At 48.4% G+C, this 27,448-nt stretch overlaps 1 protein-coding gene across 1 annotated transcript in view; it reads left to right on the forward strand.

Moving 5' to 3' along the window:
• The window catches only part of ATP5F1A (ATP synthase F1 subunit alpha), a gene marked incomplete at both ends in the record, with an annotated part of 16,280 nt that extends 831 nt beyond the window's left edge, over nucleotides 1–15,449 (forward strand). Inside the window, 10 exons of the mRNA XM_081316315.1 lie at nucleotides 1,951–2,029; nucleotides 2,963–3,132; nucleotides 5,142–5,315; nucleotides 5,409–5,575; nucleotides 5,905–6,053; nucleotides 7,733–7,884; nucleotides 8,362–8,586; nucleotides 11,502–11,609; nucleotides 12,601–12,745; nucleotides 15,295–15,449. Coding sequence (XP_081172441.1) covers nucleotides 1,951–2,029; nucleotides 2,963–3,132; nucleotides 5,142–5,315; nucleotides 5,409–5,575; nucleotides 5,905–6,053; nucleotides 7,733–7,884; nucleotides 8,362–8,586; nucleotides 11,502–11,609; nucleotides 12,601–12,745; nucleotides 15,295–15,449 — 1,524 coding nt within the window. The remainder of the gene's footprint in view (nucleotides 1–1,950; nucleotides 2,030–2,962; nucleotides 3,133–5,141; nucleotides 5,316–5,408; nucleotides 5,576–5,904; nucleotides 6,054–7,732; nucleotides 7,885–8,361; nucleotides 8,587–11,501; nucleotides 11,610–12,600; nucleotides 12,746–15,294) is intronic.
• Between the last annotated feature and the right edge of the window lie 11,999 nt (nucleotides 15,450–27,448).

Here is a 27,448-nt window from a genome sequence, read left to right on the forward strand (position 1 = left end):
TCGTACTTACGACGGTTTGCAGCGTCCCCAAGTCACGTAATCCCCTTTGGCGACCTCCTGACCAGTAAAAAGTCATTTTTAAAAAGTTGCAAAATGGGGCAAAGCTCACTTAAAAGATGTCTCACTTAACGACAGAAAATTTAGGCTCAGTCATGGCCATAAGTTGAGGACTGTCTGTACCAGGCGCAACACTGCCTGATGGGTTTTGATGACCTTGGAGGTCTTCAGGCAAGAGGACCTGCTACTGTTGCCATTCGTTATCTATGGATCATATATAACCCACATTTTCTAATGAAATAAAGGAATTTTTTTCCCCCTCTGCATTGGGAGGGGGGGGGAGACTGGTCTGCATTGCAGGCTTGTCCTCTTGCTGTCTCCCCCTGAAAAGTCCGATTTGCAGCCCTTGGAAGCATTTGCTTCTTTCCTTTCAAAATCTGGAAGTGGGGAAGGGGAAGCCTTGGCTTGAAATCTTCAATGAAGAGAGTTCTGAGCTTCTTTTGACCTTGGTGCAATTTTGACTTAAGGCGGTATTCGCACCGATGATTTTGCTGCTACAATTTAGTCAGGGGTTTTTGTTAGCGCTATCCCTTCAGGTGGTTGCCACGACTTTAAAAGTCTGTGCATCTGTCCTCCTTTTCTCCAGCTATTGCAGTGGAGAAGTAGCATCTTTAAAGACTAACCATCAGTTCAGTATACTATATTATTGGACTAGTCTAGTGATTCCTGACCTTTTCTTTGCCACAGACCCCCCCCCCCTTTAAATACTTTAAAGCCGTAGACTGTATGAAGCCTTTGTGGACCCCCCCCCTTATGTGATGACATTGTGGTCTCCCAGGGATGTGTCGACCACAGGTTGAAAACCACTGGTCTAGTGCAGCAACATAGTATATTGAATTGTTTGTTGGTCTCTAAAAAGACACTGCTTTTGACATTGTTAAAGCAGCAGCAAAAGTTTGGAATACATTTTAAATGGGAGCGCAGCAAAAACTGCACAGGTGTCAGAATCCATTTATATCATATTCATAAATGGAATGTTTCAAACATTATTCCATGGATTCTGCCATCTCCTGAAGAGAATAGATGTGTATTGAACCCGTATTAGGCATTTCAAAGGAAAGGAGAAGCCTTTTGAACTGGGGAAACAAAAGGTGGGGCTAGCATCTGGCTTTTGTCACGGAAGAGAGCAATAAACATGAAGGGTCCTAAATTCCTTTTTCCCAGGAGATGGATGATATGAGAGAAAGGATGGGGGACTGACCAAATGGGGTTAAGGGGGGTTAAACCGGGAACTCTTTATAAGGGTTTACTTCGTGGGATAATATTAAGTCCTGTCTCATTTCCTACAACCAAGCATGTCATAGTAAAGATTCTTTTTGGAATAGATTTGACTCCAAGAATTTTACCTTCCTAAGACGTGGTTTGGGGTGGGTCCTGACAACAGGTACACTTTAGATTTTAGACACAGGGAGCCTTAAGATCCCTGTTTGGATATTAGTAAGATTTTTTTTCCTGAAGGTTAATGCAGAGAATGAGGGCTATGAATAAGCTTCTGCAGGATGAGGGTTGTGAATGAGCAGCATTTGGAAATAATGCACCTGAAAGCTTTGTTCCCAAGCTTTTGCAGAAAGGGGAGATGCTATTAAATGCTTTTTAAAAGTAAATCATACAACTTTAATCTCTTCTGATTCCTAAAAAGGTCTTTGGAGAGAAATCCTAGCTGAGGGCCACTCTTTAAAATCACCTCATTTTTTTCCTGGCATCCTTGACAGAGGGCAGACAGATGAGCCTCATAAAACACACAGCTGCTTTAAAGAATGCTTACTGTGTAGTTTTGTATATAAATAACGTATTGCAGTACGGTCATAAATGATAACTTTTAACTCAAAATTTTTCCAGAAAAATAAGATCTGAGTTTCAAACGGGAGACCCTGTGGTTTTTCTTTGTCTTAGGTGTCAAGGAATGCTTTGGGCACATCATTTGTAGCAACAAGGAACTTCCACGCCTCCAAAACGACTCTACAGAAAACTGGTAAACAGTGTGCGGTCTCGCTTTTGATAATAAAATAGCTCTTGGCTTTATCTCTAAATTAAATGTGTTTCTCTTGCCGCTTTTTAAGTTGTTTGACATTTTGGTATTCATTCCTTCGTTCAATTTCTATAACTGCCCAATTCAACCGAGTGACTTTCCCTGACATGTTGCAGAGTATGGGTGCTGGTTGGATTCATGTCCCAGCAAGAGTGAAATGAAACTGTTTTTTAAATGACCAAAGCAAAGCAGAATTTGCCATGCTGTGTTCACTCGCTAATTGTTCACCATCCCACAGTTTGCTGGAATTTATTTGAATTTCTGGCTTGGATAGACTGCACTTCAGTTCTTAAAGCTAACCAAGGCAAAAATACTGCAATACATCCTGAGTATTGCTAATACTTGTGAGCTTTGTAGACTTAAGAGATAAAGCTAATAAATAGATAAAGCTAATAAAGTATGTATTAGCTTAAGTACCCTATTCAGCTTGCCCACATTTGGTTTTATTCTACATTCGGGTGTCTTCTGCAGAGAAATTGGCTGTCTTGAAAATACCAAATCGGAATATATATTTTTTGTGTGTAAATGAGAATGATCTCAATTAGCTTATTCATTTTAGTAACTGTACATAGCTTTCATAGAGGTACATAATGTGCACCTTTATTGAAGCTATATAATTTGATGTGATGGAGAGAGAGAGAGAGAGACGAAATCTCCAGTTCTCAGATTTTTTTTTTATAACAATTGCTTGAAAGCAAACAGGACCCACTTTGTAAAACTTCCATGTTTGCCTGCTGTAGGAACTTTTTCATCTTCCATCTTTGATTTTGTTTTCTTTTGTTGGGTGGAACTGCCTGCTCCTTGACTGTCAAAACATGCGATTTGAACCAGGGCTGTTTAAAATGTCCGCCTTAATATCGGTCTGTGTTCTTCTAGGCACTGCCGAAGTATCTTCCATTCTTGAGGAACGTATTCTGGGGGCCGACACATCGGCCGAACTGCAGGAAACTGGCCGCGTGCTTTCCATCGGCGACGGCATCGCCCGTGTGTACGGTCTGAAAAATGTTCAAGCAGAAGAAATGGTGGAATTCTCATCCGGGTTGAAGGTCAGTCTTCATATCCAAGTTTGCATTAAGAAAACCTAATTGTAATGATTTTTTTCTCTGCCCATTTTGTTACTGTGCGAAAGGAATGTGATGGAAATGCCGTTTAAAGCAACACATCGAGGAGGAGCTTTGCCCCTTTAGTGTCTGAAGATGCCTTTGGGTGTTGGGTGTTACCTCTGATTGCTAACCGTTAATATTTTCATTTGACAATATACGCAGAATATATTTGCGGAACTATATCCTCAAGGCAGTGCTCGCTTATATTTTATAATGTACAGGTAGCCCTTAACTTATGACAGATTGCTTAGTGCACTGATGATGTTACCTACTTTGGGTCATGAAACATCTGCCAGAAAACAACCAAGGCCAGAGAGCACCAAGGACCTCACAGTTCTCCTCCTCCTCCTCTCTTCAAGCCCCCCTCCCTTCTAGCACTGATGATGTTACCTAGTTTGGGTCATGAAAGGTCTGCCAGAAAACAACCAAGGCCAGAGAAATTCAATGGTGAAAAAAGTAAGGTTCTACACTTAGGCAGGAAAAATCAAATGCATAGGTATAGTATAGGTGGTACCTTGCTCAATAGTAGTAACTGTGAGAGGGATCTCAGAGTCCTAGTAGACAATCACTTCAATATGAGCCAGCAGTGTGCTGCAGCTGCCAAAAAAGCCAACACAGTGCTAGGCTGCATTAACAGAGGGATAGAATCAAGATCAAGTGAAATACTAATACCACTCTACAATGCTTTGGTAAGGCCACACCTGGAATACTGCATCCAGTTTTGGTCACCACGATGTAAAAAAGATGTCGAGACTCTAGAAAGAGTACAGAGAAGAGCAACAAAGATGATTAGGGGGCTGGAGGCTAAAACATAGGGAACGCTTGCTGGAATTGGGGATGTGTAGTTTAACGAAGAGAAGGGTGAGGGGTGACATGATAGCAGTGTTCCAATATCTCAGGGGCTGCCCCAAAGAAGAGGGAGTCAAGCTATTCTCCAAAGCACCTGAAAGCAGGACAAGAAGCAACGGATGGAAACTAGTCAAGGAGAGAAGCAACCTAGAACTAAGGAGAAACTTCCTGACAGTTAGAACAATTAACCAGTGGAACAACCTGCCTCCAGAAGTGGTGAATGCTCCGACACTGGAGGTTTTTAAGAAGAGACTGGACAGTCATTTGCCTGAAATGGTATAAGGTTTCCTGCCTGAGCAGGGGGTTGGACTAGATGACCTCCAAGGTCCATTCCAACTTTATTATTATTATTATTATTACCCACCAGGCTCAAGGTTGACTCAGCCTTCCATCCTTCCGAGGTAGGTAAAATGAGGACCCAGATTGTTGGGGGCAATAAGCTGACTTTGTAATAATGCCCCTTGGGGTGTGTGAAAGCCCTAACATGCAGGCATATACATAGAATGAAGGCTACTGCTAAGCTTGTAAGCCGCCCTGAGTCTTCGGAGAAGGGCGGGATATAAATGGGATTAAAATAAAAATAAAAATAAATTATTCTTAGTACCAAGGACCCCTACATATATTCTCCTTTCTCACTGCTTAGTGACCCTTACACTAGAACAGATCCTGAAAACGAATCTTAAGACCTGGATTTGAAGTTGTGGCATTCATGTGTGTCCACTCTGGCCATTTTCAGTGTCTTGTGGTCACATGGCTGCCATTTATGATGATATTTCTGGGAACTGACATTTCCCTCTGCTTTCTGGGGGGAGGGGGGACTCCCGGAGAGTGAACAACGGTTTGCTTAACAGCCGCCCCAAAAAACGGTCACAAAACTGGGCACGGTCACACGGTGACCTGCTTTCTAGCTTTCGTGACTTGCAAGACTTGCAAGCAAACCTGTGGGCTCGATTGCAGTCATAAGGCGAGGACTACCTATGATGTACCGCTTCTCTTATTGGCACGAATCTGGGCTTCTCGGGAAGGTGTCCCACTGGATCTCTCTCCTATGGGTTTTCCTAAATGGACACCCCCCCTCCATTTTGAGTTTTCTCTTTGCTTAGGGCATGTCTCTGAACTTGGAGCCTGACAACGTTGGCGTGGTAGTCTTTGGCAATGACAGGTTGATCAAGGAAGGGGACATTGTGAAGAGGACCGGGGCCATTGTGGACGTGCCCGTTGGGGAGGAGCTGCTGGGGCGCGTGGTGGACGCTCTGGGGAATCCCATCGATGGAAAGGTAGGTGCAGGAAGCAGGTGGCTGTTGAGGTTGGGGGCCCGTTGGTGAGGAGCGGATGTGAAAGCGTGACTCTTGTCGCCTTGCTTTTTAAAGGGCCCCATCACTTCCAAAATCCGCAGGAGGGTTGGCCTGAAGGCTCCCGGGATCATCCCCAGGATCTCCGTCCGTGAGCCCATGCAAACTGGCATCAAGGCAGTAGACAGCCTGGTGCCCATTGGCCGTGGGCAGCGTGAGCTGATCATTGGAGACAGGCAGACTGGGTAAGAAATATAAGTCGCCCTGGCTATTGTGAATTCTTAGCTTTGGGAATCTTTCTTTACACACGGATCCCCCAGGGCAGGGGTAGGCAACCTCGGCTCTTTTATGACTCATGGACTTCAACTCCCAGAGGAATTCTGGGAGTTGAAGTCCATGAGTCAAAAGAGCCGAGGTTGTCTACCCTTGCCCCAGGGCATCGGATTCAAAAACATCGACGTAAAGCAAAATTAATAGGGGGGGGATCCTCAGTTTTTCCTGAAACCGAATGTGTAGCCCGCCAAGTTAATTTGGGGGCGATGAGACGTTGACTGTGAACGTGTTCAATTTGCAGCAAAACTGCCATTGCGATCGATACTATAATTAACCAGAAACGGTTTAATGAGGGGACCGACGAGAAGAAGAAGCTGTACTGTATCTATGTTGCCATCGGTCAGAAGAGATCGACAGTTGCTCAGCTGGTGAAGAGGCTCACCGACACAGGTAGCGGCCTTTCGTTTGCCCAAAACTTTGGGCTTGCCGAAGTGTGTAGTGTCCAGAGCAGCCTTAGGCTCCATCTTCTGAGTTTTCCTTAAATATAAAAGTTCTACGTTGACCGGCATTATTCCTCCAACATGTCTGTAAAGTTCACTTTTTATCAGGTTGGCTTGTCATCAAGACAGGTGTGTCCAACCTGTGTCCTATGTGCCACATCCAGCCTTGGCAGCAACTCCACAAGATTATACACCTTTAGTTTATTTACACACAAACTTATATGTAACATTTTACCTGTGTCCCGAGACAATTCCTCTTCATTGGTTGTGGGCCAGGCAAGCCAAAATGTTGGGCACACCTAGTTTATGGCTTAGCTCGCGTAATGAAATAATGCTTTGGGGCTCAGTAAAGTGTTGAAGATGGGGGTAGTTAACGAATTGTAAGAGTGATTGTTCCAATTAACTAGAGCAGGGATCTTCAAACTCTGCTCTTTTATGACTCTTGGACTTCAACTCCCAGAATTCCCGAGCCAGCCACGCTGATTGGAAAGGGAGAGGTTTCCAAGCTGAGCCAGGCTGGCTCAGGAATTCTGGGAGTTGAAGTCCACCAGTCATGAAGGGGGCCATAGTTCCCCCATGCTGGCTCAGGAATTCTGGGAGTTGAAGTCCACAAGTCATGAAGGGGCCATAGTTCCCCCATGCTGGCTCAGGAATTCTGGGAGTTGAAGTCCACCAGTCATGAAGGGGGCCATAGTTCCCCCATGCTGGCTCAGGAATTCTGGGAGTTGAAGTCCACCAGTCATGAAGGGGACCATAGTTCCCCCATGCTGGCTCAGGAATTCTGGGAGTTGAAGTCCACCAGTCATCAAGGGGGCCATAGTTCCCCCATGCTGGCTCAGGAATTCTGGGAGTTGAAGTCCACGAGTCATGAAGGGGTCATAGTTCCCCCATGCTGGCTCAGGAATTCTGGGAGTTGAAGTCCACCAGTCATCAAGGGGGCCATAGTTCCCCCATGCTGGCTCAGGAATTCTGGGAGTTGAAGTCCACCAGTCATGAAGGGGTCATAGTTCCCCCACGCTGGCTCAGGAATTCTGGGAGTTGAAGTCCACGAGTCATGAAGGGGTCATAGTTCCCCCACGCTGGCTCAGGAATTCTGGGAGTTGAAGTCCACAAGTCATGAAGGGGCCATAGTTCCCCCATGCTGGCTCAGGAATTCTGGGAGTTGAAGTCCACCAGTCATAAAGGAGCCAAGGTGGTCTACCTCTGGGATAGGTGTTACAATTCGACCTTTACGGTCTAACTGCTTCTGGTGTGACCACAGTGCGCTCATCCCAGGTGCTTAGAAATTTCCTGAGAGGACATTCTTGGAACTATATGTCTTATAGTTTGTACCAGTGCCCCACAGTCACACTGCGAGCTCTCGGCCATTCCCTCGTGGCCGGGTTCTCCTGTGTAGGCTTGAATAAATGTTCACTGCTGCAAGCCTATGAATGGCGCCCCGGTTGTTTGTGCCCGACACTGACAGCATGAAACGCTGCTGAGTGCCAAGGAGAGAAACAGTGGATTATCTTTGGACCTCGGTTCCAAAAAGTGACTTGTAAGGAATCAAATATGTTGGGGGGTGGGGAGTTCCTCTCCTGGCTAAGCTGCCTCCATCTTCATTGACCTTGGTCATCTCTCTTCTTTCAGATGCCATGAAGTACACAATCGTGGTTTCGGCCACAGCCTCTGATGCTGCTCCCCTCCAGTACTTGGCCCCTTACTCTGGTTGTTCCATGGGCGAATACTTCAGAGACAATGGCAAACACGCCTTGATCATCTACGATGACTTATCTAAGCAGGTTGGAACCTCGGCTTGGCCTCCGAATTAAGTGGAAAGGGTCTCTCCGAATCGAGGGGAAGGGGAGCCTCCGAATGAAGGGGAAGGGGAGCCATCGAATCAAGGGGAAGGGGAGCCTCCGAATCAAGGGTAGGGGGAGCCTCCGAATTAAGGGGACGGGTTCTCTGCGACAGACGGCAACTCTGCTCTCTTGATCAACAGCCTCTGAATTAAGGGGAGGGGAAGCCTCCGAATTAAGGGGAAGGGGAGCCATCGAATCAAGGGGAGGGGGAGCCTCCGAATTAGGGGAAGGAGAGCCTCCGAATCAAGGGGAGGGGGAGCCTCCGAATTAAGGGGAAGGGGTCTCTGAATCAAGGGGAGGGGGAGCCTCCGAATTAAGGGGAAGGGGTCTCTGAATCAAGGGGAAGGGGAGCCTCCGAATTAAGGGGAAGGGGTCTCTCTGCGACAGACACGGCAACTCTGCTCTCTTGATCAACAGGCCGTGGCCTACCGTCAGATGTCTCTCCTGCTGCGCCGTCCCCCTGGCCGCGAGGCTTACCCGGGTGACGTGTTCTACCTCCACTCTCGCCTCCTGGAAAGAGCAGCCAAGATGAACGATGCCTTTGGAGGCGGGTCCCTGACCGCCCTCCCCGTCATTGAGACCCAAGCGGGCGACGTGTCGGCCTACATTCCCACCAACGTGATCTCCATCACCGATGGGCAGGTAGGCTCCCCAGGGACACGCCAGCCGGCAAGAGGAGCGGTTATTGGGCCCAGCGGGGTGTCGTTTTTTTTTTTTTAAAACCCAGCGCTGCTTCCCCCAAAGATGCATTTTCACGAGGCAAAACTGGACGAGTGAAGGGACGGTGACAGGTCTTGGGAAAAGGACGACGGAGAGCTCACCCCAAGCAGAAAATAATGTTTTAGCCAAAGGACTGGATTTTGCAGCAACACCAGAACATCTTACCAATCGTAGATCTCCTCACAGTCACAGAGTCAGCCATTGGGGACAGTAAACTGGCAGAACCATTAAGGATGACGGTATCTGCAGCCCTCGGCAGGGCCAAAACACCCTCTTCCGGCCTCACAATTCAAGAAAGGTGACCCAAACGTCACCATCCTGGTAAAGGAAGCTGCGCAATCATCCTGAGCACAGAAGAATGCAGAGAAGAGTAACAAAGATGATCAGGGGGCTGGAGGCTAAAACATATAAAGAACAGTTGCTGGAATTGGGTAGGTCTAGTTTAATGAAGAGAAGGACCAGTGGGGACATGATAGCCGTGTTCCAGTATCTCAGGGGCTGCCCCAAAGAAGAGGGAGTCAAGCTATTCTTCAAAGCCCCTGAAGGCAGGACAAGAAGCAACGGATGGAAACTGATCAAGGAGAGAATCAACCTGGAACTAAGGAGGAATTTCCTGACAGTCAGAACAATTGACCAGTGGAACAACCTGCCTCCAGATGTTGTGGGTGCTCCATCACTGGAGGTTTTTAAGAAGAGACTGGACGGCCATTTGTCTGAAATGGTGTAGGGTTTCCTGCCTGAGCAGGGGGGTTGGACTAGAGGACCTCCAAGGTCCCTTCTGACTTTATTATTATTATGACTACGCCAAGGTGAACAGTCTTCTGAGGGGCACTGCCATGTCTGAGACTCTGAAGATTGATCCCACCAGCAGTTACAAGAACAAGGGTCATTGATTTGTTGCAACGAAGAAGTCCACTTGCCTCGTGAAAAAGCATCTTTGGGACAACTGTGACTCAGATGACTGAAAAGTCTCAATAGGCACTGGGCTATACTTCTCTTTTGGCAGTGTTACGCAAAGTCCACAGTAAGGTAGGAAGGAATAGTAAGTCAAAAACATTTTTTTTAAAAAAAGGGGGGGGATATAGTTAAATCTGCTTTATACAGGTCATCTTCGACTTACGAGCCCAATTGAGCCCAAAGTTTCTGTTGTTAAGCAAGACAGTTGAGATTTTTCTGACTTTTATGACCTTTCTTGCTATACAGTTGTTAAGTTAGCAACACGGTTGTTAAGTGAATCCGGCTTCCCCCCGTTGATTTTTGCTTGTCCGAAGGTCGCAAAAGGGGATCGTGTGACGCCCCTGGGACGCTGCGACCGTCATAAAGACGAGTCAGTGGCCAAGCGTCTGAATTTTGATTACGTGGCCAATGGGGATGCTGCCACGGTCGTAAGTGGAAAAAGGTCATAAGTCACTTTTTTCAGTCCCGTTGTAACTTTGGACGGTCGCTAAATGAACTGTTATAAGCCAAGGACTACCTGTAAGAAGAGTGATTAGGTCCTGCTTTTCTTTTGGAGTAAGTGGCGTTACACAAGAAATTAAAAGCGTTATTTTTTAAACACACACACACACACACATATATATATATATACATACATGCATACATGTATGTGTGTGTATACACACATATACATATATACATACACACACACACACACACAGATATATATATATATATATATATATATATATATATATATATATATATATGCATAGATTTTATTAGTTTTTATATAGAGATTTTTTTATACACACATATATCCATATACACATACACATATACGTGTATATGTATAGTATAAAATCTTCGAACATCAGGATGGATAAAAAAATAATCGTTTATTGCTAAAAGATCATAATGCAATAAAAAGTAACCGTTTAAAGCATATCTACCTAATCTAAGCTTTTGCTGGTTCTCTGCCAGCATCAGAGAAAGCATCGAAGGTTGGAAAGACCGTTGGTCAGCCTGTTTGCAAGGGAAGCGATGCGAGACAGTCAGAGCAATCACGATTGGCTAGAGCAAGGTCCATCACGTGGCCAATGAGCAGAGCGCGGAATCAAGCAGGCTGACCGACGGTCTTTCAATGCTTTCTCTGATGATGCTGGCAGAGGACCAGCAAAAGCTTATAGAGTAGATAGATATGCTTTAAACTTTTTATTGCTTATTATGATCGTTTAGCAATAAACGACTGTTTTTTATCCATCCCGGTGTTTGAAGTTTTTATACTTTAAATATGTCTGGGATTTGTATTTTTAAAATTATTAAGAATGTGTATATGTGTGTACGTGTATACACACACGCACAGAGAGAGAGAGAGAGATTTTATTAGTTTTTATAGGGTTAGGGATAAAGTGTGTCTGCTCCCACTATTTTATACCCCATCTTTGGAGTTGTAAATCTAGAGATTATTTTATGAACTACTAAACAGTTTACATTCCATAAACTAGGACTGGGGTCTTCCAACTTGGCCCTTTTATGACTTGTGGATTTCAACTCCCAGTGTGCCTGGCTGAGGAATTCTGGGAGTTGAAGTCCACAAGTCATAAAAGGGCCACGTTGGAAGACCCCTGAACTAGGAGATACATCTGATGCACCTGATAAATAAATTGGTGTCTTTGGTCATAATTGGCGCAACTGGGTTGACTGTGAATTCTAGTCCCCGCTTGCGAAGGCTGATTGGGTGGCCTTGGCCCAGTGGCTTCTCAGCCCAACCCACCCTCAAAGGGTTGTTGTGGGGAAAACGGGAGGAGCAAGCGTTAGGTATGTTTGCCACCTTGAGTCGTTTATAAAAAAAATTATAAAAGGTGGGAATTAAATAAATACTATCTCTTTCCTGGCAGATCTTCCTGGAAACAGAACTGTTTTACAAAGGTATCCGTCCAGCCATCAACGTGGGTCTGTCTGTGTCTCGTGTCGGTTCGGCTGCCCAGACAAGGGCCATGAAGCAGGTACATGTGAAACGATCACGGTTAGCTGTGAATGCTCCAACACTGGACGTTTTCAAGAAGAGACTTGGACAACCATTTCTCTGAAACGCTTTGGAGTTTCCTGCCTGAGCAGAGGGTTGGACTAGATGACCTCCAAGGTCCCTTCCAACTATTATTATTATTATTATTATTATTATTATTATTATTATTATTATTATTATTATTATTATTATTATTACCCACTTAATGTATTTGGGACACAACACAAACATTCCAAGCAGGTTTCCCAGACTCTTTACAATTGGGACAGTTTAAAAATTGGCAAGAATGACATCAGGCCAGACTTTTTATGCTTCAAGTAAGACTCCTCAGTAAAAAAAAAAAAAGTTAAGCAAAGGAAAAGAACGGTCCTCGTTCTGATAAATAAGCTTTAAGCAATTTCCCCTAGTAACAGCTGCTTCCATAAAAGAATAAATGGAGGCTTCTAGGCCAGTGATGGCGAACCTCTTAGAGACCGAGTGCCCAAACTGCAACCCAAAACCCACTTATTTATCGCTGGGTGCCAGGTGGGTGTGGCCTACGGGGTGGGTGTGGAAGATTGGCTGGGTGTGGCCAAGGTGGGTGTGGTCACCTCAATGTCGCTCATGGGGAGGGACACCTGTGGGGGGGCGGCTGGTTGAAGAGGGAAAGTTGCCACCTCAGAGACATGGCACGGGTGCCCACAGGGAGGGCTCTGAGTGCCGCCTCTGGCACCCGTGCCATAGGTTCACCACCACTGTTCTAGGCCAACCTGAAACATACTTTGAGCAAGGAAGGTGTAACGTGCTCCATGTTTCTTGTAACGGTTGCAAAACGAGAGGGACAGGCTTTGAAGTTGGGGAAAGGCAGTTGGCTGGGAAAGACTTGATTGGGAGGTTAAACCGGCTAGCAATTCCAGGAGTAGCGGCAGCTATTCACACTGAAAAAGCTCTGCCTGGAACTCTTTCTTTAAGTGCATCGTCCTGTCACATAGGTGGCTGGAACCATGAAGCTCGAGTTAGCCCAGTACCGCGAAGTTGCTGCTTTTGCCCAGTTTGGGTCCGATCTGGATGCCGCGACTCAACAGCTGCTCAACCGTGGTGTCCGTTTGACCGAGCTGCTTAAACAAGGGCAATACGGTAAGGAGGAGTCCTTTGGTGTACCCCGTGTCCAGTTGCCATTCAGAATTCTAGTCCTCATTAACTTGCGTTTTAAAAAAAAATACACTTGAGAACAGAAAGTGTGCAAGCAAGCCCAGGACATTTCTCTGACTACAGATGGTCCTCAACTTTTCAACCGTTTGCTTATTGACTGTTCACAGTTACGGCGGCACAGAAAAAAAAGACGACCGTTTTCCCCACTTAACGATCATGTGGTCACGTGAACAAAATTTGGTCACTTGGCAACTGGCATGTATTTTATGATGGTTGCAATGTCCCGGGGCCACTTTTGGTAACCTTATGACAAGCCAACTCAGTGGCGAAGCCAGATTTACTTAACAAGCACGTTATTAACAACTGCAGTGATTATTAAGGAAGCGGGTCATAAAATGGAGCAAAATATCATTTAACTCAGGGGTTCCCAAACCTTTGGGCACCAGGGACCAGTTCTGTGGAGAGAGGTTTTTCCACGGACCAGAGAGTGCATGGTTTTGTGTGTTGCCTGCATTCCACAAATGGGACTTCGCTTGTTCATGTGGACCGATTGCTGGTGTGCTTCAGCCAAATACCGGTCCACGGACCAGGGGTTGGGGACCCCTGGTTTAAACTGTCACTTAGCAATGGAAATTTGGGGTTGTAAGTCGAGGACCACCTGTATGCAATCCTTATCCTTCCTGTGCAATTCTCTACCATTATGCCTGGCTTAGCATGTCACTGGACTCCGAAATAATTGTGGTTTTATGCCTTGTGGGTTTGCACAATTATAAATGAGACACAGCCTGGCTACCTGTGTTTCTGTGTTACCTGTGCGGCAAAGGGATCAGGCAAAAAAACTGAGGCTCGTGAGGAGTGGGATGTCCCCGGATCTCTCTTGTGAGCGTTATGTACGTAGGAGAAGAGCAGGCTGAGCAGGAAGGAGGGGTTAAGCGTGTCATCAGTTTGCAATCGGCACGTTGCCTCCAACTATGGACGAATGGTTACAGGAGCTGAGGGAGCTGGCAGAGATGGCAAAATTGACTGTTTTGATGGAGGAAAAAAAATACCTTTGTTTCTATATGGAGACCGTTTCTGGACTCTGTGCTTAAGGTGGAAAAAAAAAATATATATGAAACTTTGATTCTGGGTTTCGCCGATTAGATTGATCTGTTGTTACAGAAATGGCTAGTTTTTACTATTGTGAAAAAGTAAAAAGTTGAGGCTCAACATTAACACTCTATTCTACTGCAACAGGGGAAGTCGCAAGTCACTCTCTTTTCTTCCCTTTTCCCTCCCTTTCTTCTCCCGTTTTCCTCCCCATTGTCTCCTCCTATTTGCTTGGTCTTTTGTCTTTTACTTTTGTGGGAAGTCAGCCCACAAAGAGGCAGAAAAGCATGCCCAGTTTTTTTTAATAGCCCCAAGTCTCCCTCCCCCAAGCAGAAACCAGCTCTGTAGAAATGCAGATGTGATCATCCATCCAGGAAGGTTGGAGCTAAAGATTAAGAAGACAAAGGCACCTAAAATCTACAAACCCCACCCAAAGTCTAAGACTGGACATAATGGGATTAACTCACAGATGCCAAAGGGAGACAGGTCAAAATACATGACACAGGAAATACAAAGCCTCAAACAGGAACAGGAAACACCTCCCAACAAAAGGCTCCAGAGGGGATAAAAACCCGCTCCCTCCATGTGCTCGCTCTCTTTTTGCTTCCAGAGCCATCTTCCTGTCTGGCTCTCCTCTTCAATAAACTGCAACCTTCTTCCTAAAGCAGTCGCCATGTTGTGTATTCCTGGCTTGGACTGAACCACGATGGAAGACTTTTCCTTCAACACTTTACACCTTAATAAAATGTTTATGTGTGTGTGTGTGTATGTATGTATATGTATAAAGGAATCATTGCATTGCCACAAGAGACTTAACTCTAGCGCCGCCCCCCCCTCCCCTCTGTGAATTCCATTGACCCTTAAAGGTAAAGGTAAGGGTTCCCCTGCACATGCGTGCTAGTCGTTTCCGACTCTAGGGGCCGGTGCTCATCTCCGTTTCAAAGCCAAAGAGCCAGCGCTTGTCCGAGGACGTCTCCATGGTCATGTGGCCGGCATGACTAGACGCCAAAGGCGCACGGAACGCTGTTACCTTCCCACCGGAGTGGTCCCTATTTTTCTACTTGCATTTTTACGTGCTTTCGAACTGCTAGGTTGGCAGAAGCTGGGACGAGTAATAGGCGCTCAGTCTGTTACGCGGCACTCGGGATTCCACCCGCCAAACTGCCGACCTTCTGATCGACAAAGCTCAGCATCCTAACCCACTCAGCCTCCTAACCCACTTACCTAGCGCCAATTTAGCTTCAACTGTTAGCAGACTAGATTCTTGGGTATAGGTAGCAATACAAACTCTTGAGCTTTGAACTCAACAAATATTCCTGTTTAATTTCCACCTGACCACGTTATCGCCTTTTGGGTCCAGTCACATTTCAGGATGTGGTTTTTCCTGCTTTGTGGCCAAGCTTTGCTGCTGTGGATTTGACCTTCTCTCTTTCTCTCTGTCTTAGTTCCCATGGCGATTGAGGAACAAGTCGCTGTAATCTATGCCGGGGTCAGGGGCCATCTGGACAAGGTGGATCCTAGCAAGATCACCAAATTTGAGCAGGCTTTCTTGGCCCACGTGCTCAGCAACCACCAGCCCCTGCTCACCACAATCAGGTAAGGGCAACGTGGATCGCAAAAATTTAAAAAGTTTGCTTCCTGCCCGGTACACCCCCCGTCACGCAAGACTTTCGTGACTACGGTGGATTGGCGAGAGTTGAAATTGTATTTCTTCTTTTATTTTGACAGGACCGAAGGGAAGATCTCTGAGGAAACAGAAGCCAAGTTGAAGGAAATTGTCACGACTTTTCTGTCTACCTTTGAAGCATAAAACTTTTTAGAAAGTTCTATGCGCCAGGATACCGTATTGCTCGAGTTCCATTTTTCCCAGAGACTTAAAAATATGTGTGAGTTGAGTGTACTGAGAATGTACGGTTCCACGCTAGCCCCTGAGGACCTAGCCATCACCGTGATGGGATCGGGTTGACCGCTGGCAGGATCGTGTACAAACCACATGACAAATAAAATCTTACAGACCATAGAAACTTTGCTCTGATTTTTTTTGCGGGGGGTGGGTGGGTGGAGGGAGGGAGTTGAGTATTGTAGTATTTAAATGTGTGGAAGTATTTTTCTTTGTATGGATACTGAGAAAACTTCCGTAGCCTTATTTGTTTTTCTTTTTTTGCTAAGGCAGTCATATGCTGCATTAACAGAGGGATAGAATCAAGATCATGTGAAGCGTTAATACCACTGTATACTGCACTGGTGGGACCACCCTTGGAATACCACATCCAGTTTTGGTCACCACAATATAAAAAAGGTTGAGAGAGTGCAGAGAAGAGCAGCAAAGAGGATCAGGGGACTGGAGGCTAAAACATATAAGGAACGGTTGCTGGAATTGGGTACGTCCAGTTTAATGAAGAGAAGGACAAGGGGTGACATGATAGCAGTCTTCAAGTAACTCAGGGGCTGCCCCAAAGAAGAGGGAGTCAAGCTATTCTCCAAGGGGCCTGAAGGCAGGGCAAGAAGCAACAGATGGAAACTCATCAAGGAAAGAAGCAACCTGGAACTAACTAACTAACATCCTGAGTCAGAACAATTAACCAGTGGAATAACCTGCCTCCAGAAGCTGTGAATGCTCTAACACTGGAGGTTTCTAAGAAGAGAGTGGTTGTCCATTTGTCCAGAATGGTATATGGTCTCCCACTTCAGCAGGAGGTTGGACTAGAAGACCTCCAAGGTCCCTTCCAATTCTGTTACTCTTGTTATTCTACAGCTGTTTGGCGCAAGGAACCAGAATCGTGCAGGTGCTTATCAGATGGGTAATAATAATAATAAAGCTGGTAGGGACTTTGGAGGTCATCTAGTCCAACCCCCTGCTCAGGCAGGAAACCCTATACCATTTTGTATGTTTATTGCTATTCCGGCCAGACAAATTGCACTCCCTACAAAACACCTAGATAAGCATTTCCAAGATGGCTTCACAATAGCACACACTTAACACCTAGTCCACACATTTAGCTAGTTTACAGTTTACACATCTCACCCTAATGAGATTTTATTTCTGACTTAATGTAATATACAGGTATCCTCAACTTAGGAGCCATTTGTTTCGTGACCGAAGTTACAGTGGGGCACTGGAAAAAGTGTCTTGTGACATTTTTTTCACATGACGGTTGCCGCATTCCCCACAGTGGTGATCAAAATCTCCAGATGCTCAGGAAGCGGTTCATATTTATGATGGCTGCAGTGTCCCAGGTTCATGTCATCACCTTTGATGTCCCGGGATCCATGTGATCAACTGTGGCAAGAGAGGTCGTAAAATGGGGCAAAACTCACTTAAAGGTCTCCCTTACACAACGAAACGTTAGACTCCACTGTGGTCGTAAGTCAAGGACTACCTAGGCCAAGGGTCTTCAAACGTGGCCCTTTTACGACTGGTGGACTCCCAGAATTCCTCAGTCGGCCATTTTGATGAAACTGCGGGCTTGGATCCAGACTCTCAGGGGTCTTCAAACTTGGCCCTTTTATGACTGTTGGACTTCGACTCCCAGAATTCCTCAGTTGTCCATTTTGATGAAACTGCGGGCTTGGATCCAGACCACGGATCTTCAAACCTGGCCGTGGCTGAGGAATTCTGGGAGTTGAAGTCCACAAGTCATAAAAGGGCCACGTTTGAAGACCCCTGGCCTAGATAAAATGCCCGTAACTCGGCTCCTGCTGGGAAGGACGGAAGGGAGTTTAAGGGTCTGAAAGTCCTCGTTCTTTCTGCCTAGGACTCAGCCTTCCATCCTTCCGAGGTAGGTAAAATGAGGACCCAGATTGTTGGGGGGCAATTAAGCTGACTTTGTAATAATGCCGCTTGGGGTGTGTGTGAAAGCCCTAACAAGCAGGCATATACATAGAATGAAGGCTATTGCCAAGCACATTGGTTTGTGCTTCTTAGATTGTAAGCCGCCCTGAGTCTTCCCAGAAGGGCGGGATATAAATGGGATTAAAATAAAAAATTAGAGCTTCCTCACAGCTGTGCCATTCCTCCCCTCCCACTCAAGTCACCCGTGATGGGCTCCGCCGATGAGCAAAAGGCCTGGCGCTTAAGGAGCGACCACATGATGCATGAAACCGCAAAAGGTTTGACATACGCATTTCATGTGCTGGCAAGCGAGTTTTCCCCTCCTTCTCTTCCTTCCCTGCCCTTTCCTTTCCTTCCTTCCTTCTTTCCTTGCTCTAATCTTCCTCCCTTTCCTTTCTTCCCTCCCTCCCATTATCCTTCCTTCTTTCATTTTCCTTCTTTCCTCCTTTGCTCTAATCTTCCTTCCTTCCCTCCCTCCCTCTCCTTCCTTCCCTTCCTCCCTGCCTTTTCCTTCCTTCCTTCCTTCCTTCCTTCCTTCCTTCCTTCCTTCCTTCCTTCCTCTCCCCTCCACTCTCCTCCCCTCCCCTTCCCTTCCCTCCCCTTCCTCCCCCCCTCCCTTCTTTCTTTGGCAGCTACCTGCTCAAGTTACGTCAGAGATCTTTCCATAGTTTTCACCTGGGCTGCAGTTGGTACAATCTGGGCAAAATGTTTCGGCTGCCTTTTTTAAGGGACTAAGTGGAGAAGAGAACATTCCCCCCCTTTTTTTTTTTGTCCTGTGCTAAAACCGTAGCACATCGGCTGCAAATACAGGTAGTCCTCGGGTTAGGACCGCAATTCAGCCCAACGTTTCCTCCTCTTAAGCGAGACCATTGTTAAGTGAATTTTGCCCCCATTTTACCACCTCCTTGCCACGGTTCTTCAGTGACCCGCCACAGTTAATAAGTTAGTAACGTGGTTGTTAAGTGATGGTGCTAGACTTCCAGAGGAACAAGGAGGAACCTGCCCCACTTTACATCGGGGAGGACTGTGTGGAGAGAGTTTCCTCCTTTAAATTTCCGGGAGTCTACCTGTGCAAAGATCTTACCTGGAAAGTTAATATAACCCAGGTGGCCAGAAAGGCCCAACAGAGACTCCACTTTCTTAGGATCTTGCGGAAGAACAGGGTAGAACAACGGCTAATGACCCTCTTTTACCGGTCTACCTGTTCTGAACCAGCCCCTTCTGGCCTTGTAATAAGGCAAACCCCTATTCAGAAAGAAGAGACTGGAGAGCGTCCAAGGCTGAAAAGTGTTTGCCAAGATTTAATAGTCAATTAACAAAACAAGAAACCAAAACTCCGGAACTTGAATCCTCAAGCAGAAGGGTTGCTTTCAGCAACCAGCCCCTCCCCAAACACTCCTTTTATTGAGAGCTCAGGGCGTGGTCTCCCTGTGCCTCCTCCCGAGGAGACCCGCAGCCTTTTTCTGCTTAGTCCTGCTCGACTGCCTCCTGCGTCGGGCGTCCTTGAACAGGGCCAGCTGTGGGTCATCATCCTCCGCACTATCGGGCTCACGCAGCTGAGAGGAGGTCCCCGGCTGGGAGCTCTGCCAAGCCTGCAAGCCATCATCAGCCGGTTCGTCACCCACACACACCTCCTCCCCCTCATCTGAGTCATCCGATACATCTGAGCCGGGTGCCGAACCCACAGGCTGACCCTGAGTCACAACACTATCCCGCACCGCAGGGCCCTTCCCCCGGGGCTGCCGATCCGGATGCGGTCGGGATGGGAACTGTTCGTGAAAAGCAGTCACCAACGCAGGGGCATGAACGGCGGTCGCGTCTTCCCATGTGAAGTCCTCCGGCCCGTACCCTTTCCACTCGATCAGGTACTGGAAGCGACCTTTCAGCCAACGGGAATCCCGGATGCTGGCGACCTCGTACTCGGGGGTGCTGCCGCCATCACGAGTTCCTGATGGGGGAGGTTCCGCTTGGCGAAGTGGACAGGCCGGTTGTTCGGGGACCAACAAGGACCGATGGAAGACGGGGTGCACGCGCAGGGAACGTGGCAGAGTTAAACGATAGGCGACCGGATTGATGACGGCCTCGACTGGGAACGGTCCAAGGTAACGGTGGTCCAGCTTCCTCGCCGGCCGAGTGGATGGTAGGTTCCTGGTGGACAGCCAGACCCGATCCCCCACCGACAGTGGAGGCGTATCCCTTCTCGACCGATCGGCGAACCTCTTATAGTCGGCCTTGGCCTTCTCCAGTTGCCGTCGCACCAACCGATGGATCGCCTGTAACTCCGCCATGAATTCGTTCGCTGCCGGCTCCGATGAGTCCACGGGCGAAAGGGGGAAAAACCGGGGGTGATAACCCACGTTGGCCAAGAACGGTGTCATCTGCGTGGAGGTGTGCTGCGAGTTGTTAAAGGCAAACTCGGCTATGGCCAAATAGTCCACCCAATTGTCCTGCTGCAGGTTAACGTAGCAGCGCAGATACTGCTCTAAGATGCCGATGACCTTCTCGGTACCCCCGTCGGTCTGAGGATGATGCGCGGACGAGAGGCAAACCTTAATGTCCAACGCCCGCATCAACTCCTGCCAGAAGCGGGCTGTAAACTGGGCCCCCCTATCGGAGACGACTCTATCGGGGAGGCCGTGCAGCCGGAACACCTGTTGGATGAACATGCGACTAGTGGCGCGAGCTGACGGTAAGCCGCGACAGGGGATGAAGTGCGCCATCTTGGTCAACATGTCCACCACCACAAACACTGTCGTGAAACCGGAGGATGGGGGTAGATCCGTCAGAAAGTCCATGGACACAGCCCCCCAGGGTCTCTTGGGTGTTGGCAAGGGCTGCAGTAAACCAGGCGGGGCCCCTGTCGCTGACTTGGCCTGCCTGCAAGGAATGCAGGAGGTGACATAAGACTGGACATCGTGTCGGACTCGGGCCACCAGAAGGTACGGGAGACCAGGTTCAGAGTCTTGAACAGGCCAAAATGCCCCGCAGCCGGGTTATCATGACACTGGCTGAGGACGAGTCCCCTGAGTGGCCCTCCTGGAACATAGAGCCGGTCACGATAATACAGGAGTCCATCCGCGACCGACCAAGGCGAATCTGGCCCCACCTCTTCCTTCCGCTGAGCCACCCACGCCTCCTGCTGCTGCGCCTCCCGGATCCGAGCCCGTATATCCACCGGCTCCCGCACCGCAGCAAAAGACTCGACGGGGATCACTGTCCTGGGCGGAAGCTTGTCCTCCACTCGGGTGTATTCGGGCTTTCTGGACAGAGCATCCGCTCTCTGGTTGTGCCCGCTGGGTATGTACCGCACCCGGAAGTCAAACCTCGCAAAGAAGAGGGACCACCGGATCTGGCGTTGGTTCAAATTCCGAGCGGTCTGCAGGCTTTCCAGATTCTTGTGGTCCGTCCGGACCTCGATCTGATGCCGCGCCCCCTCCAAATGATGCCTCCAAGCCTCGAACGCCGCCTTGATGGCCAGCAGCTCCTTCTCCCAGATGGTATAGTTGCGCTCCGAGGGGTTCAATTTCCGAGAGTGATACGCGCAAGGGAAAAGGGTACCGCTGGGCGTCGTTGCCTGGAGTAACACGGCCCCAATGGCAATGTCGGAGGCGTCCGCCTCCACGACAAACGGCCGTTGCGGGTCGGGATGTTTCAAGATGGGCTCCTTCATGAAGGCGTCCTTCAAAGCCTGGAACGCCTGTTGTTCGGGGGCGTTCCACTGGAACCGAGTCTTCTTCTGCAGGAGCCGGGTGAGGGGGGCTGTCAAGGCAGCAAAGCCAGGGATGAATGTCCGATAGTAGTTGGCAAATCCAAGGAGTCGCTGAACGTCCTTCACGCGACGCGGGGGTTGCCAACTCTGCAACGACTCGACTTTACTCGGCTCCATGGCGATGCCCTCAGGAGAAATGCGGTGACCCAGGAAATCGATGGTCACCTGGTAGAACTGGCACTTCTCCAACTTGGCAAACAGCCGATGTTCCCGGAGGCGCTGCAGGACCTGACGGAGATGCTGATGATGCGCTTCACGCGACGGGGAGTAAATCAGGATGTCGTCCAGGTAAATCACGACAAACTGGTCCAACAGATCTCGAAAGATGTCGTTCATAAAATGCTGAAACACAGCGGGGGCGTTGGTCAGGCCAAACGGCATCACCGTGTACTCGAAATGTCCATAGCGAGTACCAAACGCCGTCTTCCACTCATCACCCGGCCGAACCCTGACGAGGTTGTAAGCTCCACGCAGGTCCAGTTTCGTGAAGATCTTAGCCTCCCGGAGTCGGTCCAAGAGCTCGGGGATGAGGGGCAGCGGGTAGCGGTTACGCACCGTGATGGCATTGAGTTTCCGGTAGTCACAGCAAAGCCGTAACTCGCCCGACTTCTTTTTGACGAAGAGCACGGGTGCAGACACAGGCGAGGACGAGGGCCGGATGAAACCACGAGCCAAATTCTTTGTCAGGAAGTCCCGCAATGCAGCCAACTCGGGCTCCGACATGGAGTACAAACGCCCCACTGGGAGAGGCGCATCAGGGACTAGATCAATGGAGCAGTCGTAGGGCCTGTGCGGGGGCAATTGGTCCGCCTCTGACTCGCTGAACACATCAGCAAAGTCGGACAGTTCGGGAGGCAAGGAAACCCCCGAGGAACCCTCCACCTGGCCGGCACAGATATGGCGGGTGTGGTCCACGCACTGCAAACTTGGGAAGGTGACCAAGTTCTGAGACCAATAGATCTGTGGATCATGCGCCCGGAGCCACGCCAGTCCCAAGACCACGGGGAAGTGCAGATCCGAAGTGACGTAAAACTGAATGGCCTCCACATGGGTACTGATGGCCATACACACGGGTTGCGTGGCGGCCGTAATAGGCCCGGACAGGAGCACTCGACCATCGATGGTCTCCACAAGCATGGGCGGATCCACTGGACACTGGGGAACAGCCCATTTGGCCACAAAGGCCGAATCCATAAAGTTAGTGGTAGCCCCAGAGTCAATTAAGGCATGGACCGGAATCCCCTCTGGCTTGCCAGGAAGGATCAGTCGTGCCTCCAGAATCAAATGCCGTGTAGGTTCACAGGCACCGTCGGAACGGCGTCGCTCGGCGTGGTCGTTGTGGGTCGCCCGATCTATCACACCGTCTAGATCGGGCTCGGGCCGTTTCCCGACAGCAAAGTAGAAGACTTTCTCGGGGCAGGCTTGGTCACTGACGCCCGCTGACGCTTCTTCGGGCAAGAAGCAGCCAAATGTCCAGGGTCCCCACAGTAAAAACACAACCCCCCCGACCGTCGTCTGTCCATTTCCGTCACCGATAGACGGGACCTGGCGGCACCCAGCTCCATTGGCTCCTCCCTCTGGACTGGGGGCACACGCTCAACAGGAGCGGCAGGGGTCTGTGGGGTGGCACGGCGACTCTTTCGCTGCTGCAGCCGGGCATCGATCCGCAGACAAAGATGGATCAGCCCATTCAGGTCTGAGGGAATGTCCACGCGGGCCAGCTCATCCAACATCTCCTCCGACAAGCCATCCTGGAAGGCATCCACGAGCGCAGCCTCATTCCAGGCGGAATCCTGGCTAAGCAGCCGGAAATCGCTGATGTAGGCCTGTAGGGGGCGCTGACCCTGCCTCAAAGCTTTCAGACGTTGGGTGGCGGTCTGCACCTTAATTGGGTCCTCGTACATGAGGCGCATATGGTCACAAAACCCCCCAAAGTTATCCAACAAAGGGCTAGGCTGTGCCAGCAGAGGCGTGCCCCAACGAGCTGCATCTCCCGACAGAAGGCTCAACACGAATCCCACCTTATCTCGGTCAGTGGGGAAATCAGCTGCTCTCACGCTGATAAAAAGCTGGCATTGTCCCAGGAAGGCAGGAAACAGTTCTGGATTGCCAGCAAATTTATCCGGCATAGCTATCTGACATTTCCTCCTGGGTGGGGGTGCAGCATGTACCTGAGCTTGCAGTTGAGCCACCTGAGCTGCCAGCAAAGTGAGTTGCTGGGTGAGCTGAGCATTCTCGGCAAGAAGCTGCTCCATCGTAGTAATAAGGGGTGGGAGGCTGAAAGCCAACTGTTCTGAACCAGCCCCTTCTGGCCTTGTAATAAGGCAAACCCCTATTCAGAAAGAAGAGACTGGAGAGCGTCCAAGGCTGAAAAGCGTTTGCCAAGATTTAATAGTCAATTAACAAAACAAGAAACCAAAACTCCAGAACTTGAATCCTCAAGCAGAAGGGTTGCTTTCAGCAACCAGCCCCTCCCCAAACACTCCTTTTATTGAGAGCTCAGGGCGTGGTCTCCCTGTGCCTCCTCCCGAGGAGACCCGCAGCCTTTTTCTGCTTAGTCCTGCTCGACTGCCTCCTGCGTCGGGCGTCCTTGAACAGGGCCAGCTGTGGGTCATCATCCTCCGCACTATCGGGCTCACGCAGCTGAGAGGAGGTCCCCGGCTGGGAGCTCTGCCAAGCCTGCAAGCCATCATCAGCCGGTTCGTCACCCACACACACCTCCTCCCCCTCATCTGAGTCATCCGATACATCTGAGCCGGGTGCCGAACCCACAGGCTGACCCTGAGTCACAACACTACCATAGAGAGCGTCCTCTCGTATGGTATTGTGGTTTGGTATGCTGGTCTGACAGCCGCGGACAGGAAAGCATTACAGAGGGTAGTGAGCACAGCACAAGACATTGTGGGCTGTTCCCTGACACCACTGGATGACCTCGCCAGGGCCCGCTGCCTTGGAAGAGTGAGGAAAATTCTCAGGGATGACTCACACCCTGGACGGTATCTCTTTACTCTCCTACCATCCGGTAGGAGATACAGAAGTATAGCCAGCCGTACCAACAGGCTGAAGAACAGCTTCTGTCCGTGGGCTGTTAGGCTCTTGAACGGGAAATAATTTTATAAACTTTATGCATGATTGACTTGCGAGGCCGGTGTGTTGTGCAATTAGCTCACATGGTGTAATAAGATGGTTTGTTGTCACTGTGAGTTGGGGGGTGGGGGCACGAAGGGAGGCTCAGCCAATCTCAATGTATACATGGTTGTACTTTGACAATAAAGGTTCATTCATTCATTCATTCTGTTGACCTTGCTTGTCAGACGGTCACTTGACCCCGGGACTCTGCGACCGTCATAAATATGAGTCAGTTGCCAAACATCTGGATTTTGATCACGTGGCCACGGGGATGCTGCAACGGTCCTAAGTGTGAAAAACGGTCATAAGTCACTTTTCCCAGTGTCATTGTAACTGGATGGTCACTCAATGAACTGTTGTAAGCCGAGGACTTACCTGTAATGAGCTATTTTATCTCCGTGCAGGCCAAAATCCATGGAATCCATCTAATGCTAACCAATAATAATACACTAAAGGTCATCCAGTCCAACCCACTGCTCAGGCAGGGAACCCTATACCATTTCAGACCAATGGCTGTCCAGTCTCTTCTTAAAAATTTTCAGTGTTGGAGCATTCGAAGCTTCTGGAGGCAGGTGGTTCCACGGGTTAATTGTTCTAAGATCTATGACTTAACCAGGGATCAATAAGAAAGTCAAAAAAGTCTGCAGAGTGGACACCGTAGTAGTATCTGCACATAGCAGAGGAGAAGAGGAAGAACCGGAGAAAATCACAAAATACAAAGACCTACAAATAGAAGCTCCAATCCCAAAATAATTGGAGCGCCACTCGGAACACCATGGGCATTGACAAATTCACTGTCGGTCAATTGCAAAAGGCAGCTTTTACCTGGAACGGCTTACATCCTGTGATGACAGCCATAATGTTATTAAACAAATCTGCCTGTTCGAGGTCACTGGGAGGCAAAAATTGCAAATCCAGTCTAAACATTACCTGACTGTTGCAAGCAAACACAGCCATGATACTCTATATATTCCATAATATATACATACATATGTAATGTATATATAAAAGGGACGTGATGGCTCAGTGGGTTAGGAAGCTGAGCTTTGTCGATCAGAAGGTCGGCAGTTTGGCGGGTCGAATCCCGAGTGGCGCGTAACAGAGGTGGATTCATTCAAGGTGGATGGTGATTAATATTAATATGTTACTTATATCTAAGGGTGTAGGTCTATACATAGGTTGTATACAGCGTGTTTTAAATGTGTGTTATGTATGTGTGCACTTCGAGAGCAGGCAACCAAATTTCATTTTTGATGTGGGCTGTTGTGCCCACACTAAAAAAAAATGACAATAAAGGTTATCTTATCTTATCTTATCTTATCTTATCTTATCTTATCTTATCTTATCTTATCTTATCTTATCTTATCTTATCTTCTCATCTCATCTCATCTCATCATCTTGTCTTATCCTATCTTATTTTATCTTATCTTACCTTATCCTATCTTACCTTAAGGGACGCGATGGCTCAGTGGGTTAGGACGCTGAGCTTGTCGATCGGAAGGTTGGCAGTTCGGCGGGTTGAATCCCGAGTGCCGCGTAACAGAGTGAGTGGCTGTTACTCGTCCCAGCTTCTGCCCACCTAGCAGTTCGAAAGCACGTAAAAATGCAAGTAGAAAAATAGGGACCACTCCAGTGGGAAGGTAACAGCGTTCTGTGCGTCTTTGGCGTCTAGTCATGCTGGCCACATGACCACGGAGACGTCCTCGGACAGGCACTGGCTCTTCGGATTTGAAACGGAGATGAGCACCGGCCCCTAGAGTCGGAAACGACTAGCACGCATGAGTGGGGGAAACGTAATGTATATATTCCCACGGTATCTTTATTCCAGATTCTCTGGAAGGATCCGATAGTAGCCAAAAATAACCAAGGGTAAACTGAACTCTCTCTCAGATTGTGTGTTAACAACAATAACGACAACAACATCACAGTGAAAAGGATGGCAGTGGTTGGCTCCTTTCTGGAAGGACACAAGGAAAACCCACCCAAACCCACCATCAAGACAGAAACGATTATCTTGGTTTACTTATTAGAGTTCTATTCAACCCTTCGTAAAGAGACCCTATCCATCCTATCCAGCACTCCTTCCTTCTATTTTTCCTGATAATATGAGCAAAGGGGAGGGTCAGAAAAGTCAAAATGGTGGCCACAGCCATGCCATCCAAGCCCCCCCACCTCTTTTTTTACACACACCGCAAAGAGGGTACATTTACACAACGTTTTCATCACACGCCACATGATGCTTCCTCAGTTGTGCACCTGGGGGCTGGGGAATGCCGCTTTCAAGGTGCCTCCCTTTCGTACGATTTCTGACAGTTTCTCTTGGAACGTGCTTCTCCTTCCCGTTTCTCCGTGACGAAGTTTGGTGGATTATCAAAGTGGCTGCAGGAAATTATAAGCCGGGAGCGTGATTGGGTTTTCCCCATCTCCAATCTTGCTCCATGAAGATGATCGGAGCTGGCTGTTCTGTTTTCCTGCTGGATAAATTACCCTGAGCTGGAGCACAGCTCTGTTGCTGATGTCCCATCACAACGTCTCCTCTGTAGGGGGGAGAGAAGACACCAAAGTAAACATGGAGTTACCCCGGAGTACATTTTCGGTCGTGGGAAGGATGTTCTCAAAGGAAGCAACTTTACCGGAGGAGGTAAGGAACAGCTACCATTGATCTTGGAGGAAGAATTTAATTTCTAGGCATGTGGGCCTGTCTGAGCTTGTGCAGGACAGCCTTTGCCAAGTAGGCGATGGGCTTTTGATCGAGCGAAACAGCAGCCCAAATGTCCTTCACAAGAAGAAATCTGTCACGGTAGGCCCTCGGTGGGCCGACCATCTTTACAAAAGCGAATCAGTTCCAAATCGAGACATGTTTTTAAGG

Source organism: Vipera berus (genome assembly GCF_964194415.1).
Source record: "Vipera berus genome assembly, chromosome: 2".
Lineage (NCBI taxonomy): Eukaryota > Metazoa > Chordata > Lepidosauria > Squamata > Viperidae > Vipera > Vipera berus.